The following is an 18,454-nucleotide window of genomic DNA, read 5'->3' on the forward strand; positions in this document are numbered from 1 at the left end:
AGCAACGATGTAATCGTACAAGACATTTATGGATACAAATGGTAGTTTGGTTATAAACAGGATTCTGTTTATTACCCTACTTCTTATTCATATTTATACCCATAAATCAGATGATTTTATGTATCACACTAAAATAAAGCTTCCAAGTACTCTCTTAATCCGATGAGTCATTTTAAGATTCATTACAATGAATTTTAATAAATATATTTTACTATGTATTATATTTATTGCTAGTTTAGCTCGGCACAGTCCTGTACTCTGCATTACATGGTTAATGACTGTCATACAAGACAGTTATTAAAATATACTACTCATAATTTCAGTTTTATTAAGAGGTATGCAGTTACGTTTATACTCATTTTATTACATCATTCTCAATTCATAACTTACCAAAGATTTCTATATTGCATGTAGGTAACACTATAACACTATCAGCACTTTTTAATCTTTATCTGCTTGGCTATAAGCGCTTCTTTTGATCCGCCTATTTTAATCATTTCTGGTATATTCCTTACCTTATATGAAAGTGAACTTAGTCATTTTACATAGTTATAAAGAATTACTACTACCCAGCTCATGTCAACTAAAAGCAAAATCCAGATCAAATCCTTCAAGAGAATAACCTCTGTATTACCTGCATGTCATTATTTGTTAGATCCATTCGATCGCTTAAGCCAGTATCCAGCTTTGATAAATTAGAGCTTAAAATCAGTCTTATTTGTGTTTGTCGAAGACCTAGATTCAAATACTATTAGGAATACTGTATGTTATAGCGGTAAACCACTAAAGCAGAACGTTTTTATGGTAAGAGGCCGTCCACCATTGCTGCATTTGGTCTTAACTCGTCTCACCTGAAAAGGGAGTAAGAAATGAGAAAACCGTTAACGTGAGGCGTCGTCGTGGGCGATGTTGTCTCATTCTGTAGTCCATAGTATTCGAAGCCGAGCAATATTATTGGTTGTTATTGTTTTTTCTAATTCTTATGATATGAGAAGTTATCTCTCATTACCAGTTCCATAAATTCAGGAATTCATCACGATCAGAGAGCGCCTGTCACTGCCTAGAGCCTTGAGCATCTTATAAGTGGCAACATGGCTTTACCGTGCTCTCTCCCTCTTTTGTAGAAGTATCCGCTTGGAGACGGAACTAAACCCCTCGTTTGCTACCGTAAACTTCTCAAGAGGACTTTCGGCTCCAGAATATCTTGAGTGCCTTCATGCGGCAAAGATACTAAACACCCATGCCTTCTCCATGATCAGATCCCTGTCTCAAGACTACTGCAGCTGGCTCCTCTACCAACACATGCCAACAAGGAGGCACATCTTTATCTTTGGAAGCTCAGTCTGCAAAAGTATCACAAGGCATTTGATGAAGCAAGATGGTTTAAACAAAATTCTAGACAATACGTGTGGTTTGGGAAGCTAAATAGAAGAGAAGGGGGGTGTAAAATGCGTACTTGATTACAGGCACTCACTTGAAGTGCTACCTCATCAGTATCAATGATCTAAGTCTCAACTTTATATAAAAAGTATACACGAAGCTGCTTTCAGATTTTCCGTAGCTGAACCGATAGGCGAGACTGACAAAATGAAGTAAGTGGTCCCAGTCCAAAACCAAATCTCTTCAATCTCAAAACATTGAAGAGTATAATACAATGATTCATTATAAAAACCCGTCAATCAAGGAATCTTCGATATAGTTATATATAACATTGCCGCTCTTTAATATTTGACTTTAATTTATAACTGATTTATATTTAATTTATATTTGACCGATCTTTGCATTTATATTGACTTGGACGCTTCGAAAACCAAATTTTGAAATTCTCACATCTATTCTCTCAATTTCGCGTTAAGTTATATTAAAGTTGCATTACCTTATCGCCGTCCAACGGAGTTTCTTGAAGAACAATATTCATACTTCTCAGTAATACTATTACTAAAGCTGTAGATATCAGTAACTGCGTATGATGTAACCGAGTTTGCTATTATGCTAGTTTTTTAATACACCTCATCCTTTTAATTCTTTTAAATACAAAAGAAGCTCTCCAGAAAATAAACGAAATATTTTGGCTCACGTTTTTTTATTCTTTTCCTCATTCTGCTGTATTCTTTCGTAACATGCTGACCTCTAAATTATTTTCTTGCGACTAAGTAATTTAGTAACTTGCTTTAGTTTCTGTACTTATCCTTAAGAAGCGGAGATGTCGCCATTTTCCGGTTCCGGTAGCTCGCTGGCTGGTAATTTATTTACGGAAAGACATTCAAGAGTTATCTTCATTAGGATGGATGCCTTTGATAGTTAGTGGCTGCTATATGCAAGCAATGCTCAGGCAATTACTCCGTATCGAGATACTCATTATATGGTTTTTGTGTTGTGTATTTAATTATGGCAAAGCACACTGGGGCTATCTGCCTAAGGGGAGGGATGCCATCGTGGAGGACTTTCTAAGGGAAACTCACTCGTATACACGTTACACATGGGGAAAACCACGAAAACGCCCATGCAGACAGCCCGTTCGCGGGATTCGAACCTCGGACCGAACTACCAGTCTTCAGCGACTTTAATGCTCGGCCGCTGGTGGCTCCTGAAGAAATGAAAGCAGTGTGGAGTGAGAGTCTGACCAAGCAGAATTATGTAGTTAGAAATCTTAATTTTATGCAAGATCATGTCCTCGGCGGTGGACATTTTTTGATATTTTCTGCTCTGAAAGTCTATTAGGCTGGTATCACACAGCTATTTATTTCAGACGAACAACTGCTTCAAACAATTTTTCTATCCGCTTTACCCTTGGAAGAAAGCCACACGATTTTTTTCTTTCTTTCACACACGAAAAAAAAATATATATATATATGTTACTCGTTTCTAACAACCAATCAGCTATCAGCTTCGAATCTCTCATTACCAAACATCATTTGTAGTGGAGAACTAGTTCCCCAAATGGTTTTCATGGTAACCCCAAAACGATCCTCGGTGATTGGCTGTTTCATATCGTGTAAACTTTTTTACAGTGTAAACTTTTCTGTCTTTACAGAAAACCTTTTTTGAAATGTTTTGAACGTGTAATACGACTTTTACCGAGACAACTTAGTAAAAAACAACTGACAGAGTATAACTCACAACGTGGATTTGGTCGACCGAATCTCGTGCCTCTCCATAGTTTTATTTTAAGTTAAGGAGAATGTGAGTTTTTTATCGCATTCTGCGTGTTCTTGTGCTATAATTAGTTGTGTGTGTGTGTGTGTGTGATTATGGCAAAGCCTCGAGAGCTATCTGCCTAAGGGGAGGGATGCCTACGTGGAGGACTTTCTAAGGGAAACTGGCTCGTATACACGTTACACATGGGGAAAACCACGAAAACGCCCATGCAGCCAGCCCGTTCGCGGGATTCGAACCTCGGACCGAACTACCAGTGTTCAGCGACTTTACCGCTCGGCCGCTGGTGGGCCCATTATGTGGTTTTGAAAACGTCTCCTATTAATTACCATAATCGAAGAAATGCGCATGAAAATTGTGGACTAGCTATATTATAAATCACAGAAATTAAAATGTAAAATTATAAATTAATTGGAGATAATACTAAAATGTCAGGAAACTGTAAGCAGAAAGCTTCTGCATAGCATATGACATTAGAAACATCATTTATTATTTAAAAATGATGCAACGTTTCATAAAAATATGAACTAGATATATTTTTAATTAAACATATAAATTCTAGCAATTAGATTATCTGCGTTCAGTGTTTTTAATATTTTTTTGTTTCAAATGTACGAATATAGGTTATTAGATTTTATCATTATGATTAAATTTAGTTTTTAATGCAGGTGACAGGGTGCACGGGAAGCAGAATTAGAAGTTTTGTACAATTAGAAGTTGAATGTACAAGCTATATGGTGGTACAAAGTTTATTTTAATTAGTTATTTATTTTTATATTACTTCTGTTTTGTACTTCTATTTTTCTCAACAGTTTCATCAGAAATACGAAAAATTGGCTACGGTTTAAATAGCGAGTAGCTGTGTAAATTGTGAGAGAAAAAAAGGTTAGAAACATGTCTAAAGAGTTGTTTCCCTCTTTTTGTTTACTGTGCCACTGTCGGTAAGTGATTTCTGTCATTTCTTAGGTTTATGCTTACTTTACTATTATTTAGACTTCTGGTTGAAATGCAAAGACAGGAATCCGGCTGTAGCATAGGAAGGCTAAACGAGTAGGAAGTTAAAAGTAAATTAAATTTAACCTTACAACATTGGAAATTTTTTCTGTAATTGAATTATTGGTTTAAATGTAAATACCATGTGCATTAAACTTTATGAAGTACAGCAGGCTGCTTTGAAATGACTCGCTTTCCAATTTATATCAAGTAATCACATTGCAGAATCAATAGGAATTTTTTTTTTTTAGCAGAAGACTTGAAAAATGTGCAGTACCTTCACCGGGATTCGAACCCTGGACTTTTCGAATACGCGTCGAGTGTGCTCCGAATTACACTACGAAGGAAGGCGGATAGGAGGGAGAAAATACCTTATTTTCTCTCCTTTTAAAGAGTTACTGGGGATGAGGGGACCTAACAGCCAAATATTGGTGATGACGAATTATTGTCCACCATCTTTTAGTTCGTGTGCCCCCTGGAGAGTCATTAGAATTTTGTTTTGAAACAGGAAACGTGAAAATGTGCAGTGAACTCGCTGGAATTCGAATCTGGATTTCGGGACGTGATTGGCAGTCGCTTTCCTGATCTGCCCCAGAATTATGCTGGCGCAAATCAGGAAATTATGGCCTGCCAGTTATTGGAGAACGCAATTTGTAGGAGGGTTCAGTGCGTATGGGCTTCCATCGCTGAGGACACCTATCCTCCCACTAACTGAAACTGTACCTCGTAGGGTTGCAGCTTACATAGCAGCGAGAGGTGGTCACACATTTTACTGATTCCTTATATATTTTAGTGCTCTATAATTTTTTTTTTATAAATGATGTCACTTATTTACGCATGCTTGCCTTGTCTGTGTAAATTGACATCACATTCTACCCTGTCTTTCATAGTGTGCATTTTCTAGCAGTGTATAACAGTAAATAAGCAATAAAAATTTTTTTAATGTGTCTTCTTTCTATTTTGAATGTTAATTTAATTTGCGTAAAAAAATTAATGTATTGTACAAATAAAACTGCTGAAAAAATTAAAAGGTGCTATATAATCGAGAATTACAGTGTTATATAATAGAGAAAAATAGCATTTTTCAATTTACTTTCGCTAATTAATAAACATAAGTTTTTTCGTAACATATAAATTGTTCTTTAAACAAACACAAAGCCCTTAGTTTATAAGTCAGCATATTTTTCGGAATTCATATCCAGATATAAAGAATAAGAAGGTTTAGAGCTGTTTTGCGAAACAAAGCATTAATATTAAAATAGCTTTATCCAAATTAAATACGTCTCTTCTAGAAAAGCGCAACAAAACAAATATAAAAGCTTACAAACGTAAAAATCTAAGAATTATGCTCATAGGATAAGCAAATGGGAAATGCAGATAAAAGTTTAATAATTACTATTCCTTGCGATTTTCTTTTCTAAAGGGATTTACTATGTGATTTGGGACTCAGGGGTTTTTTTTATTATTATTATTTTAATACTTGGCTATTTGCCAAATCAATCTGAGTTAGATTTGCTTGTATTCAAATAAAAAGTGTACAATAGAAACAAAGCCACACAAAACGTAATTAAATTACTTCGTGTATTTATCAAGAACCGTGGAACTTAATAACATTAAATCTCAAACGTTCCTCTTTTCCCTTACTACCTAAAAGCAAATTAGCACATTGGAGTAAAACCAAGACGCTTCAGATGTGGGATAATAAATGTTGTAAGGAATTTGTCTGATACGAAGAATTTAATTTCGTAGTTATTATGTTTTCATTCAAAGGGAAAAGAAAAGGTAATCTGATAAGAACAGATGCATTGCTGTACTTGGAACACACCGCAAAGTTATCCCGTAAATGATTTAAAAAATGGTTTTAAAAATCATTATACTTTGTAAAAAATTATATCAAATCTCGGCAAAGATAAATGTTCAAGTGCAAATAGTAATATTTTGTGTAATGTTTGTAGAGATATTAGGTTATTTCGAAGCAGAATACTTCAAAAATAAGCACTGCCCTCCCCGGGCTCGAACCACGGTCTTCTCAAATACGCGTCGAGCGTGTTGACCACTACAGCACGAAGGCATGCTAAGAAGGCGGGAGAAATACCGTATATACTCCCCCCTTTTAAAGGGCGAATAGGGATTAGGGGATAAATCCTGGTGATGAAGAATCATCGTTCACCACCTTTTAGTTCTGGCGCCACTGTAGGGACATTATGACTTTTTGAAAGCAGGAAAGAGGAAAAATGAGCAACACCTTCGCCGGGACTCGAACCACAGGCCTCTCGAAATACGCGCCGAGTGTGCTGACCACTATACCACGAAGGCATGCTAAGAAGGCGGGAGAAATACATTATATGTTATGTTATTATTTTATGAACAGAGTACCAAGGCTGTTGATAAATGAATAGAATCTAGTTGTTCTCTTATGTGAATCTAGTGTTTTAAATAAAACAATGCTTTCCAAGAATATAACTGAAGTTACTCCTCTTACTAATAGATTTCTAACTAAAACTAATATAAATGTTTTCAAAACTTCTATCTCTCCTCCATCTGTATCTCTAGGTATAAATGAAGACACACTGCTACATGCTGAAATGTAACCTATGGGCGCACCAGAAAGATCTGCAGATAATCTGGAGTTCCAAGAAAATAATTGTTTTTAAAACTAGACTTCTGTGTAAAAATGTAAATATTCCTACTGAAACTGGAGACTTAAAAAAGTCATCTTGTCAGATCACAATGCAGTGCATTCTGCGAAACAGTCCTTATCAAAAGTGTCTGGAGAAGCTGAATTGAATCTTGATGAAAATAACATCGAAAATGATTTTGACCCTTAAAAATATGACACGAAAATGGATGAACTTCTTAATGATGATTATTATGTCATTCAAGTAGAATGTCCAAAATTTCGGTACGATTAGGAACTCGATAATGAAGACTGGAAGCATTGGAGTGGAATACGTAAAAGTTATAATTGCGATAAAGAACAGCTTGAGAAAACGTTTCTGAAGAATCAGGTGTCCAGGTTGCAAACTTTAAAAGTGATTATGAGTGATTATGATTATATAAACGTGTGATTTTGAGACAAGAATGGAGATTTGAAATCTCTCGAGCTTCAGTGCAGTCTTATATCCGTGTAAATCATATGCAATTCATCAGCAGACTTTCAGATTCCTATGCCAACCATTGTTTGGGAGGCCATTGAATTCGATATACACATAAAAATCTTGCATATATATATAAGATATAAAACGGGAAAATAAACCACCAACTTTAATTTGCTAATAATTATTTATTGAAATTTTATGCTTCGTTTCTCGGTAGTTTAGTTACTTTCGATGGCTCTTTTAGTGATATAATATTAACATGCATAACAACTTTAGAAACATAATATTCTTCAAAGAAATTTAACTAATACAATCCTTTAAAAGATGTAAATATATGCAAGTCTTATCCTGAACAAATATTTCATAATTCGTTATTTTTCGCATGTGATATACTGTGATCACAAGATCACATAACAAAATTTATACTTCTTTTAACAACAGATAAAAAGAATGAAGAAAATTGATTAAAACTAATTGTATATGACCATTGTTCTGAAAAAATGAACCATTAAATGACACACCGCTTTGATTAAGCGGAGTTTTATTTAAGATCATATGTATACGTATAACTCATCATACACAACACAAGAATTTTAAACATTCTTACAAAAAACATTCAAAAACAAATTCAAGTAACCGATTTTGTACCGAAGTCTATAAACATATGTCAGATGATGCGAAAAGGATTGTGTCAAACATAGGATATCAAATGATGCAAAGACCGTCATCTTTGAAAACATGAAACACATTGACAAGAAGAAACATCAGTAGAGCACCAATCACTGCACCGAACTGAGTTACAGCTCCGCACCAAAAAAGAGCACGATGGCCCCAGTAATCGCCTAAAAGTACAGTCACCATCGTCTTGATATAAGAGAAGGTAAACATGAAAAATACCCAGCACAGGACCTGAAAATTAAAAGAAATATGGGCTTAATAATCTAATAGAAACACTGCCATAAAAGTGCGAATAAGAAATGTAAGAATCCAAAACCACATTTGAAACCTTCTTCCTATTATTCGTTTTTATATGTCTCAACAAATTGACAAGACGTATTCTGATATATCAAAGCAGAAAGCACAACAAACGTACATTAAACCGTCTAGCACGTTATTATGGTAATTTGTATGCTATTCTTTGTTTCTTCATTTTATTAAAAGAAGGGCAGTAAAACTCCAAATATGCGAATATCTCGGATTAGTACACTCATTCATTCGATAAGATGCGAATTATTGAAATATCTTTCTCCTGTAGCCCAGATACGTATTTAATGTATTGCAAAAGAGAATATTTTACTTATTCTTCCATTTTGTTTTACTTCCATAACGATAATACAAAAAGTATTTTATATTTGCAATGGAAAAATCGTATCTTTTTCGGTAAAATTAAAAGAAATTATTCTTATTCTTCTAAACACAAACCAGTTTTTATTTCAACCAAAACGATGAAATTAATTTTACTTACGTAGATCCCGAAACTAAAGCAATCAGAAAACATTTTAATTTTTATTTTGTCTACAGTAATATATTTATGTATGTATGCATGTATAAATTTAATTATTAATTTTTCATTTCCCGTAGATTTTCATTTACAAGCTTTATTTATACTTTTAAGTTTTACGTTTTATATATATACATATATTTTAATTTTCAGAAATAAAGAAAATATTTAATTTAATTGTACTCAATACCTCAACTAATTAAAAACTTACAGAAAGAAACATAACAAAGTTTGCCAGGGAAAAGAAATATTATTTTTTAGATGATGTGACTTCTCTTGATAAAGTAAAGAGTCTGGAAATAAAAATACAGCATTTTTTTCCATTTTATATTTTATCACGGTATATTATTTTATTTTTTCGTGCAGTTCTTTTTAACTTAGTAAATTCAATTTACAGAGCCATCATATTTAAACTGAAGAAGTTTAAAAAAAAATAAAAATGTGTGTGTGTGTGATTATGAAAAAGCCTCGAGGGCTATCTGCCTAAGGGGATGGATGCCTTCGTGGAGGAATTTTTAAGGGAAACTGGCTCGTATCACGTTGCACATGAGAAAAACCACGAAAGCGCCCATGCAGCCAGCCCGCGCGAACCTCGGATCGAACTACCAGTGTTCAGCGGCTTTACCGCTCAGCCGCTGGTGGGCTTAAAAAAATTTAAATGAATAACAATTTTTTCTCTACTTGCTAATATATATTTTTCCTGTTTAGTTTGCATTTAAATTAGTTAGTTTTAATTTAATTTAATCAGTATTTGCTAAATACATCTTAGCAGCAATTTGCCTAGGGTATGTTTTTAAGTCCTTTTTACATATTTTTATAATTTATTTAATTTATTTATTTATAATTACGTCGATCAATTCTCAGAACTTATTTCTGTTTAATTAAAATTAAGCTAGGTTATTTTTAATTAAAATAAACTTATAAAATTAACAATATGATGCGTAAAACATTTTAAAGTAAATGTATTGTCTTTTACATCATATACATGAAGAAAAATATTTTTCATTTAAGTGTGCAGAGGTGATAAGTAGCCTAATTTCTTTTGAAAAAATGATTAATTCGCATTACAATATATGCCATATTTACGTCGATCAAATCTCGATAAATTACGTCGATCAAATCTCGATAAATTACGTCGATCAAATCTCAGAACTTTACGAACTTCTATTATAAGCTTTTATTTATTTGACTCGTGGCATTTCACTATGATTGGGATTTTGCCATTAACTTTTAACCTACCTTCTGATAAGTAATCGAGTTCATATTTTATAAAGACACCGTTGGTCGATGAAATGTGATATGGTGAAGCTGTTTTTGTTTCTTTTATTTAATTTGTAAACGAATTTTCTCACATATTTTCATTTTACGAAAAAACTAATGAAATCAGAACTTTACTGTTTGCATCTTCAGAGTACAAAAAATTGTTTAAATGAAACCTGTATGAAAATTGTTACTTAACATCTAAAATTCTGGCGAATTTTCAAAACTCGCTCGATTTGTTTCGGCTATTTAACGCCCATGATATTAAAATAACAACGTATAAAAATATATTGGATATAGAGTTTTGAAATTTGCACCGATCATAAAACAGACTTTTTGTTCTCTTTTGAAACAAGATTTGATAACAAATATTAACTGAATGATTTTAAAGCTCTTAAAAATATATATAGTTTGAAGTGTATGGGAGAAAAAAAAAGCGGCTTTCGCTGTCGTCGCTTAGAAACATACTTTCAAGGTTAAGCTGTTATGTCATGTGATTTTTATTGCTACTGCAAAAATTTCTTTCACTTACAATTCGTTTCTTTTTATTTATTTCAAAAACAGTTTAAAGACTTTTATTTATCAGTAAAAGGATTGACTGGCGTTTAAAAATATTTGCAAGGAAACCTACTCTGTCGTTTTCATTTTTTTCCATAAGTTTCATAAGTTTATATACATTTTTCTCAGCATTTCAATTTAAAACCTCATATTCTTAATTTTATTGTGATATTACATTATTTTATAAGACTTTAAAATTCTAGCATCTGAAAATATATCCACTGTAAAGATTGAATTTTTCAAATATTATAAAACAAACTTTTCGCTGCTTTTTAATACGAGAGCAATAATTTTGTTTTACTTATTTACTTGTATGATTCATATCCGTCCGCCCTATTTTCTAAATAAATCGGTTCGAATTGTCAAGCATGTTTGTGCCGATCGTTGGTCCTCCTATGCTAAAATTGCACTGTCTGAGATTTCGGGGGAAAATTATTATTTGCAAATGCTTAAGAGGATTACACTTTCTGCGATTTTCTGTAGGCGCTTCAGTTTTATATATGTTGCCGCGATTAATATACATTCAAATGTCGTGCAAATTTATAAACAACATATCTCACCAGTAATAGTCTGTTCCCAATCAAACCATGGGCAGAAGAAACAAAATTTACGTCTGGAATAGAAACTGCTACATAGTGCAAGACGCGTTTGGAAGAAAAGCGAGAAAGGCGACAAGACATGATTCTTTATGAAAGTTTTTGATGATAAACAGAAAAGACTGAAAAACAGAAGAGAAAAATGTTCAATAGAACCGACTGAACTACAGGAAAACCGATAAAAACTTTTAATAAAATGCTTTAGGGAAAAAAACGAAAGCTGAAAAGACAATACAGTCAATTCAAAGTAGATTATGACGTCATCATTTTTATCATTCACAAACACAGAAACATCGCAAAAACATAAACACAGACTGGAAAGTGCACTGTAAGGATATTGCAAATTAGAGCAGCTATATCGTTATAGTAACGGGAGACAACTCTAGGAAAACATCGACGAATATATGCGCAAAATCAATTACGCTGATATAGAAATTTTCGGAAAAAGAATAAATACATTATAATTCTGTGATAAAGCATGGGAAGAGTACATGAAATTCTGTCATAAAAGTCATCTTGCATTCTGTATACCTAACTCAGCCTCTGCTTCTTATTTACCTGATGATATACACCAGAAATCAAATTTCCTAGTGGGCTACAGATGCAAAACACACCTTAACAGTAACAAGGCAACTGCATCCCCCAAAAGCCATACTGGAATGGTTTGAATCCTAGTAATCAACTTGTAAGGGTTCGTTTAGTTTGTAACCACTTATTTTATGTTAATTTGCTTTCGTATTCCCCTCATTTCCATTTTCCTGCCAGAATGTAAAGTTCTAGCTCTCATGATATTCAAATAAGGTAGAAAGAAGATAGTATTTTAAGAATGGCTTTAGAGGGTAGATTCAGAGCTTGTTGTGCCTGCTGAAAACCACGTTGCTAATCTGATGTTCTGTTGAGAGTGGTATTCTCTACGGTGTAGTGTTACATTCGCCATTAGGCTTCTCATGCCGACTTTAGGTCACCTCCAACGTGCGCGTTACTTGCGTAGCTGTTAGGCTACCCTATTTTTACTAAGTAAATCAATTCAATTTCTTTGATTTAAGCCATAATTGCTGGTTATATTTTTAATCACAAGTGGTGCCGTCTATTAGCTTGAGTTAAATAAAGAGTCCTTTACCTCCTTTCTCAGTCTCAGTGGTTACTTTACAAGACCCAGTGATAATTCACTTCTCGTTTTCAAACGTTACGTAAATTGTATGTTTAAAAAAGTACGAAATATTATAAACTAAATGTTTTGAAACAGATTCCTCAGTTAGATTAGGGACTGTTATTGAGAATGAATTTTAAAAAGTTATAAAATGGACAGTTTTGTCAGTACGGTTTCCATAGGCAGGAGTGTTATTTGCTCAAAGCATTCAATTCAAATTTTATTGATAACATTCAAGCGAGATTAAAAAGCAGGAAATAATATACAATTTATGAAAAGGACATTTTAGCAGCCTTTTAGTTAAAAGGGTAGGATAATTAATGAAATGAAAGAAGAAAAAGTAATTTATTATACAATTTAATGAGAATAACAGATTAAATAATTCTATTCATAGAATTCATCTGCAAATTTATGTCCTGAATAGTGAAAGTACAGGGTGCCTACGGTAAATATAAAAAGATAATGGCTTACACATTTGACAATATAAACCAATTGAGAAAATTGTAAAAAATAATGGCTTATACATTTGACAATATAAATAATTTGAGAGAAAATTGTAAAAGATAATGGCTTATATATTTGCCACTGCAATTCAAGCAATGTTTCTTTATTTAAGCTCCCCGCTTTTATTATTCGTGATATAAATTCGTTGATAAATTCTGTAAAGATAATTGTTTAATCTGTTGTTCACATTAAACTACACTGGTTATCATAAATTAAGGCAAAATCACAAAAATAGCGATAACTCCCTCATAAATGTCTATGTTTGAGAGCAAGCCCACATATTTCACTGCGACAGTGACATCAGAAATCTGAGATAGCAAATTCGTAACAATGAAATCCAGGCATCATTTGCCTGCAAAACTGCGATGGAGAGCCATTGGGAGACTAGATGCAGGACAAAGTCAAACAGAAGTGGCCAGATGGCTAAATGTGAGTCATTCTGTGGTTCATAGACTTTAGAGGAAATTGCAAACCACAGATTCGGCATCTAGGAGGTTCAGCCAAGGACGGCCAACTGCTACGACGAGCGCCGATGACCGATATTTGACATTACGTGCACGCAGGAATAGAACCGCTACTCCGACTCTTCTTAGATCCTCCCTTGCTGCAGCCACTGGAAGGTTCGTGTCAACGTCAACTGTGCGTAGAAGGCTTCACGAAGTTGGTCTGTATGCGAGGCGACCAGCCATTTGTGTGCCGCTCACATCACGCCTTAGGAGGGACCGTTTTCAGTGGCCACGACAACATGTCCACTGGATGCCTGATCGATGGAGGGCGGTTCTCTTTACGGAGGAGTCCAGGTTTAGTCTAGAAAGCGATAGTAGGCGTTATTTGATATGGAGAGAACCTAGAGCCCGTTATCATCCGTCAAACATCCGTGAAAGTGATGCATAAGGAAGAAGCAGCGTCTGTGTTTGGGGTGGCATCTCTTTGGGTGGACGCACAGACCTCCATGTCTTTCCAAGGGGAACCGTGAATGCTCAGATTTATAGAGATGACATCATTGATGTTTATGTGCGCCCATATGCCGGGGCAATAGGTGATGCTTTCCTGTTACAGGACGGACCACACAGGGCTCGCATCGTAGATGATTATCTTCAACAGCAAACAATTATACACATGGAGTTTCCAGCTCGATCCCCAGACTTGAATTCTATCGAGCACGTTTGGGATGCTTTAGGGAGACGTCTAGCTGCTCTCAATCCGCCCCCTCACACCCATGTCGCGCTTGCAACTGCTTTGCAAGAGCAATGGCTCTCGCTTCCTATGGAACTGATAGATCGCATAATTAAAAGCATCACACATCGCTGTATGTGCTGTATTTCTTCTAGAGGCGATCATATTCCATATTGAAGGTACTTTTCCTATAGCAAACTGACACCTTCGATTTGTTCATTTCATACATGTGCTAACTTCTATACTACCATATTTGTCTGGTAATTTCTTTTTATGTTATTTGATACCTTACTATGCATATTGTGGGTACGTTTCATTAAATTCTACATGCAACTTTTTCAGTAATCGTGATTTTTGTGATTTTTCCTTAATTTATGATAACCACCCTATATGATAAACTATTACTTTCCCTTCGGTCCATTAATTATTATACCCATTCTGAATAAAATCTTATTGTATAAAATTTGTTTTTAACCGTATTCTATATTTTACAGTAATGCTATTTGCAGTGCAATAACTTAATAGCCTAAGACATTCCCAATAATAGCTTAAATAAAAATATACGAACGACAGCATAAAACCGAAAGGCTACATATAGGCAAACATGAAACAAGAATTATTAGATGAAGAAGTATTAATGTAACATAATATTCTTTTAAAGGAAATTTTATAAAAGTAGAAACTTTTTACATTTAAGTAATTGAAATATTATTAGTATTTTTTAAAATGTTGTTTAAGAAATCGAATTTACTCCAATGCTGTCCAACTTCATTAAAGAAATGGAATAATGTTTCGTCAAAATTAAGATATATATTATGATTGTTAACAAATTTAAGGTAAAAGAAAACATTTTCGGAAGTGAAAGAAACTAAATTATTTTATTGTAATCATATAACCAAAGAAATGAATAAAAAAATTATTCTATGAAAATTTTACGAAAGGACCAAATAATAAAAATAATAATAAAACCTAAAAAGGTTCAGATTTAAACGGTTGCTCAAAAGGGCTCTTTTAAATTTGAATACGGTTTATCAGTAAAGATTATCAGTAGAGATGACCCAAATGGAACAGCAAAGTTTCTTAGAGGATACTAGATGAATATGCATTTAGACTAACATGGGAACGTTACATCACTTCATTTTGTTTGAAAAGTGAAAAAGTATATAACGTAAAGCTGTTATAATATATTTAATGTTTTCAAGAATTAAATGCATTTTTATTTAAAGTCATCAGATTAAAAAGTAAAAAAATAATATTCTTAAGAACTGCATTAATTGCTTTCAAACAGTTGAGTTTGTTAATCAGTAACAGATAGATTAAGTTTGAAAGGTAAATTTTAATTTTAATTTATCTTATATCCTCATTTTAATTTATCGTATATTTTTTATTTATATTTTACTGAATGGCAGAAGACGCAAATGAAATGTGAAGCAACTCATTTACAGCGGACGACGTTCAATCTGAAGCAACGCAAAATCGTGTTTCGATACTCTTAACTCTTTTGAACAAAAAGGAAAATAATATAAATTGAAATTAAAAGAGTACATACATTCATCGCAAAAGAAAAAAATGCCTTCCGTTTTTCAACTTCCTTGAAGGAAAATAAATGGCGTATATAAAGATACTTCTCCTGATATTATCATTTAATTAAAGAAGTGTTTTATTCTTTGTTTCTTTACAGAACTTAGCTCCGTCAGTCAAGTACACTCTCACCAGAGTTTTTCAAGTGTCATCTCTTCATCAGAAGTGAATTTGACACTATATTTTCTATGGTTGAGTTAGACTTGACACCATCGTTCTGCATAGTAATGTGTACATGTTTCATTTTATTTATTCCATTTATCCTTACTATTCATCAAAGTAAAATTGTTTATTCAATAATAGCAGTAGTTTTAAAGGTATAAACATTTTAAATTCCCTTTTAAGTGGTCGTTAAAAAGTTTAAAATTCTGTTCACAAAGCAGAGTAAAGTTTCAATTATTGCGTCTGAATGAGACCTGAATAAATTCAGATGATGTTTTCAGATGCAAATTCAGATGATTGATTTATGAACTAATAAATAAATAGTACATCGATTAACAGATTAATAGATTGTAAGGTTGTAGAGTCATTAGGTTTTTTTTTTTTTTTTTTTTTTTTTTTTTTTTTTTTTTTTGGGAAGCCAGAGAGATGAAAAATTAACAACCGCCTTCACCGGGAATCGAACCACGAACTTCTGGAATACCGTCCCAGCGTACTGAACCACTACACCACGAAAGACGCTAGGAAAGTGGGAGAAATACCTTATATACTCCCATTTTTAAAGGCTGACTAGGGTTTTAGGGGACCTAGTCGCCAAATCCTGGGTGGGGAGAATCATCATCCACAACCCTTTTAGTTCGGGCGCCACTGTAGAGACATTAGGATTTTTTTGGAAGCAGGAAAGATGAAAAATATGCAACCGCCTTCGCCGGGAATCGAACCATGGACCTCTGGAATACCGGCCCAGCGTGCTACCGTTACACCACGAAGGCACGCTAGGGAAGTGGGAAAAATACCTTATAAGGTATATCCTAATTTTATAACAGCTATTTTAAGTTTATGAACCTCTCTTATCTCTTCTAGTTTCCGCTTGTAATTCCTTACCAGAATGAGTTTTTAGAATCGCGTTAAATGAAAATGAGAAGTAGAACGTATTTAAGTTCCACTGTGTTCGAGAGAGAGTTTTAGAATTCCTGAATAGAGAGCTTTTGCCTTTTGGCCACGTCTCTCTAAGCGTTAATACGTTCGGCCGTATTAGTGCCTTTGGATAGCTACGCTGGATAGTTTAATATTATGGGCCAACTAGGTTAGAATTGCGTTAGCTTTAGCTAAATTTCTTTACTTAGTCATTAGTTAGTTCTTATTTCTTACATTTTGTGTTTAAGCCCAAGTGGAGACTTTGTTGTACGCCCTGAGAAAGGGGCCGACTATATATCTTTATTTGGAGCAAATGAAGGGTCATTAGCCCTTCTTTGAGTTTATGTTTCTGTTTTTGGACTTAAGTGATTATTCGTTTAGTAGTTCACTAGGCTCCTCAACACATAGTTCCTCAACTCACTAGGCTCCTCAACACATAGAATAAAAGGGAGGAACACTAAAAGATCATCGATTAATTCGGATTTAAAATATGATTAACCTCCAGTTAACTGACAGTAAATTAATTGAGTTGCGAATTAACTGGGCTCTATCAAAATAAAATAAAGTAGAAAATTCCTTTTAATGCGAAACGAAGGAAAAATTACCATCACAAGTCATGAGAATTTAAGATAGTAAATTACATGATAATGCTGAAATTGGTATTATTCCTAACATAATTCAAGTGAACATAATCCAGATTCTATAAATATTGTGCAACATAAAAGAAAAGGCTTTAGCCAACCAGTTTATACGCGAATTTCAACTCGCTTATATTCTTTAATATTATTTAGCTTCTTCATTTTTAATGATGCTTATTCTTCCACAATTTACAACCTGTTCTTTTTGCTTTCAGTATTGATTAAATTCTGATAACTACATGAACCTGTTCTCCATATTAAATTTGTCTGAAAATATAGATAAATTGTTAACTTTATTTTTCTATTAATGGTTTGTTAATATAAAATAAGTTATTCTTGTGTTGTGTGTGTGTAGTTATTGGTAAACGTTTCTCCCAGTATTGCCTTAGTAAATGCGGAGTTTACTGTACTTCAAATGAATTGTTTATTTACGATCGTTACATTATATAATCTCAATGAATATACATTTATTTTTCAGGCATTAAGGGGGCTCATACACCTTAAACACCTCGACACCCTTCGAATAAGTGACTGTTGCAAGAATTGGGATATTTTCTTTATTTTAAAATCAATTACTTCCAACGTTTTACAGTTGACTACATAAAATAGCAGCTTTGAAAAGTAGTAAGCAGAAAGTTTGTGTTGCCACAGATATTTTCGTAATTTAATCCACTTTGTGATAAAAGTTTTCGTCACGTTTCCACCTTGCGCGCACGATATTTTAAAAATGGCTAATGGTACATACTTGAAATTGGATGGAATTCTTTATATGAGTCCTATTATTTAACTGAACCTAAAATCTGATGAATATTTTAATATTAAAAAATTTTATGGATGAAAACATTACAGACTTTTTTTAATAAAATGCATTTTATAAACTCGACTCCAAATAAAATAAAAATTTAACATGAAATTCTTAGAATTTTTGGTTCACAGTAGTTTACAAATGTTATAAAAGCTATATATTAAATATGGAATTACATTATGCAACAGAATGTTTTAAACTGTGCGCGCAAGGTGGAAACATGACGAAAATTTTTGTCCCAATTCTTGCCACAGTCACATATTCGAAGATCTTATGGGTTTTAAGGTGTACGAGTCCCCTTAAGAGAATTTTACTTTAAAAGTATTTTATGTTTTCAATGAAATGAAAGAAACACTGTCAA

At 33.5% G+C, this 18,454-nt stretch overlaps 1 protein-coding gene across 4 annotated transcripts in view; it reads right to left on the reverse strand.

The window, feature by feature from the left end:
• Positions 1 to 7,755: 7,755 nt before the first annotated feature.
• The window catches only part of LOC118203275 (solute carrier family 52, riboflavin transporter, member 3-A-like), an 87,269-nt gene continuing 76,570 nt past the window's right edge, over positions 7,756 to 18,454 (reverse strand). For all 4 annotated transcript variants that reach the window (XM_085813048.1, XM_035375549.2, XM_035375547.2 and 1 more), the window contains exon 7: positions 7,756 to 8,156. In XM_085813048.1, the coding sequence (XP_085669174.1) occupies positions 7,953 to 8,156 (204 nt within the window). In that variant the 3' untranslated portion in view covers positions 7,756 to 7,952. The remainder of the gene's footprint in view (positions 8,157 to 18,454) is intronic.

This window comes from Stegodyphus dumicola, chromosome 1 (genome assembly GCF_044657685.1).
Source record: "Stegodyphus dumicola isolate Sdum_Otavi_A_Nest chromosome 1, ASM4465768v1".
Taxonomy (NCBI): Eukaryota; Metazoa; Arthropoda; class Arachnida; order Araneae; family Eresidae; genus Stegodyphus; species Stegodyphus dumicola.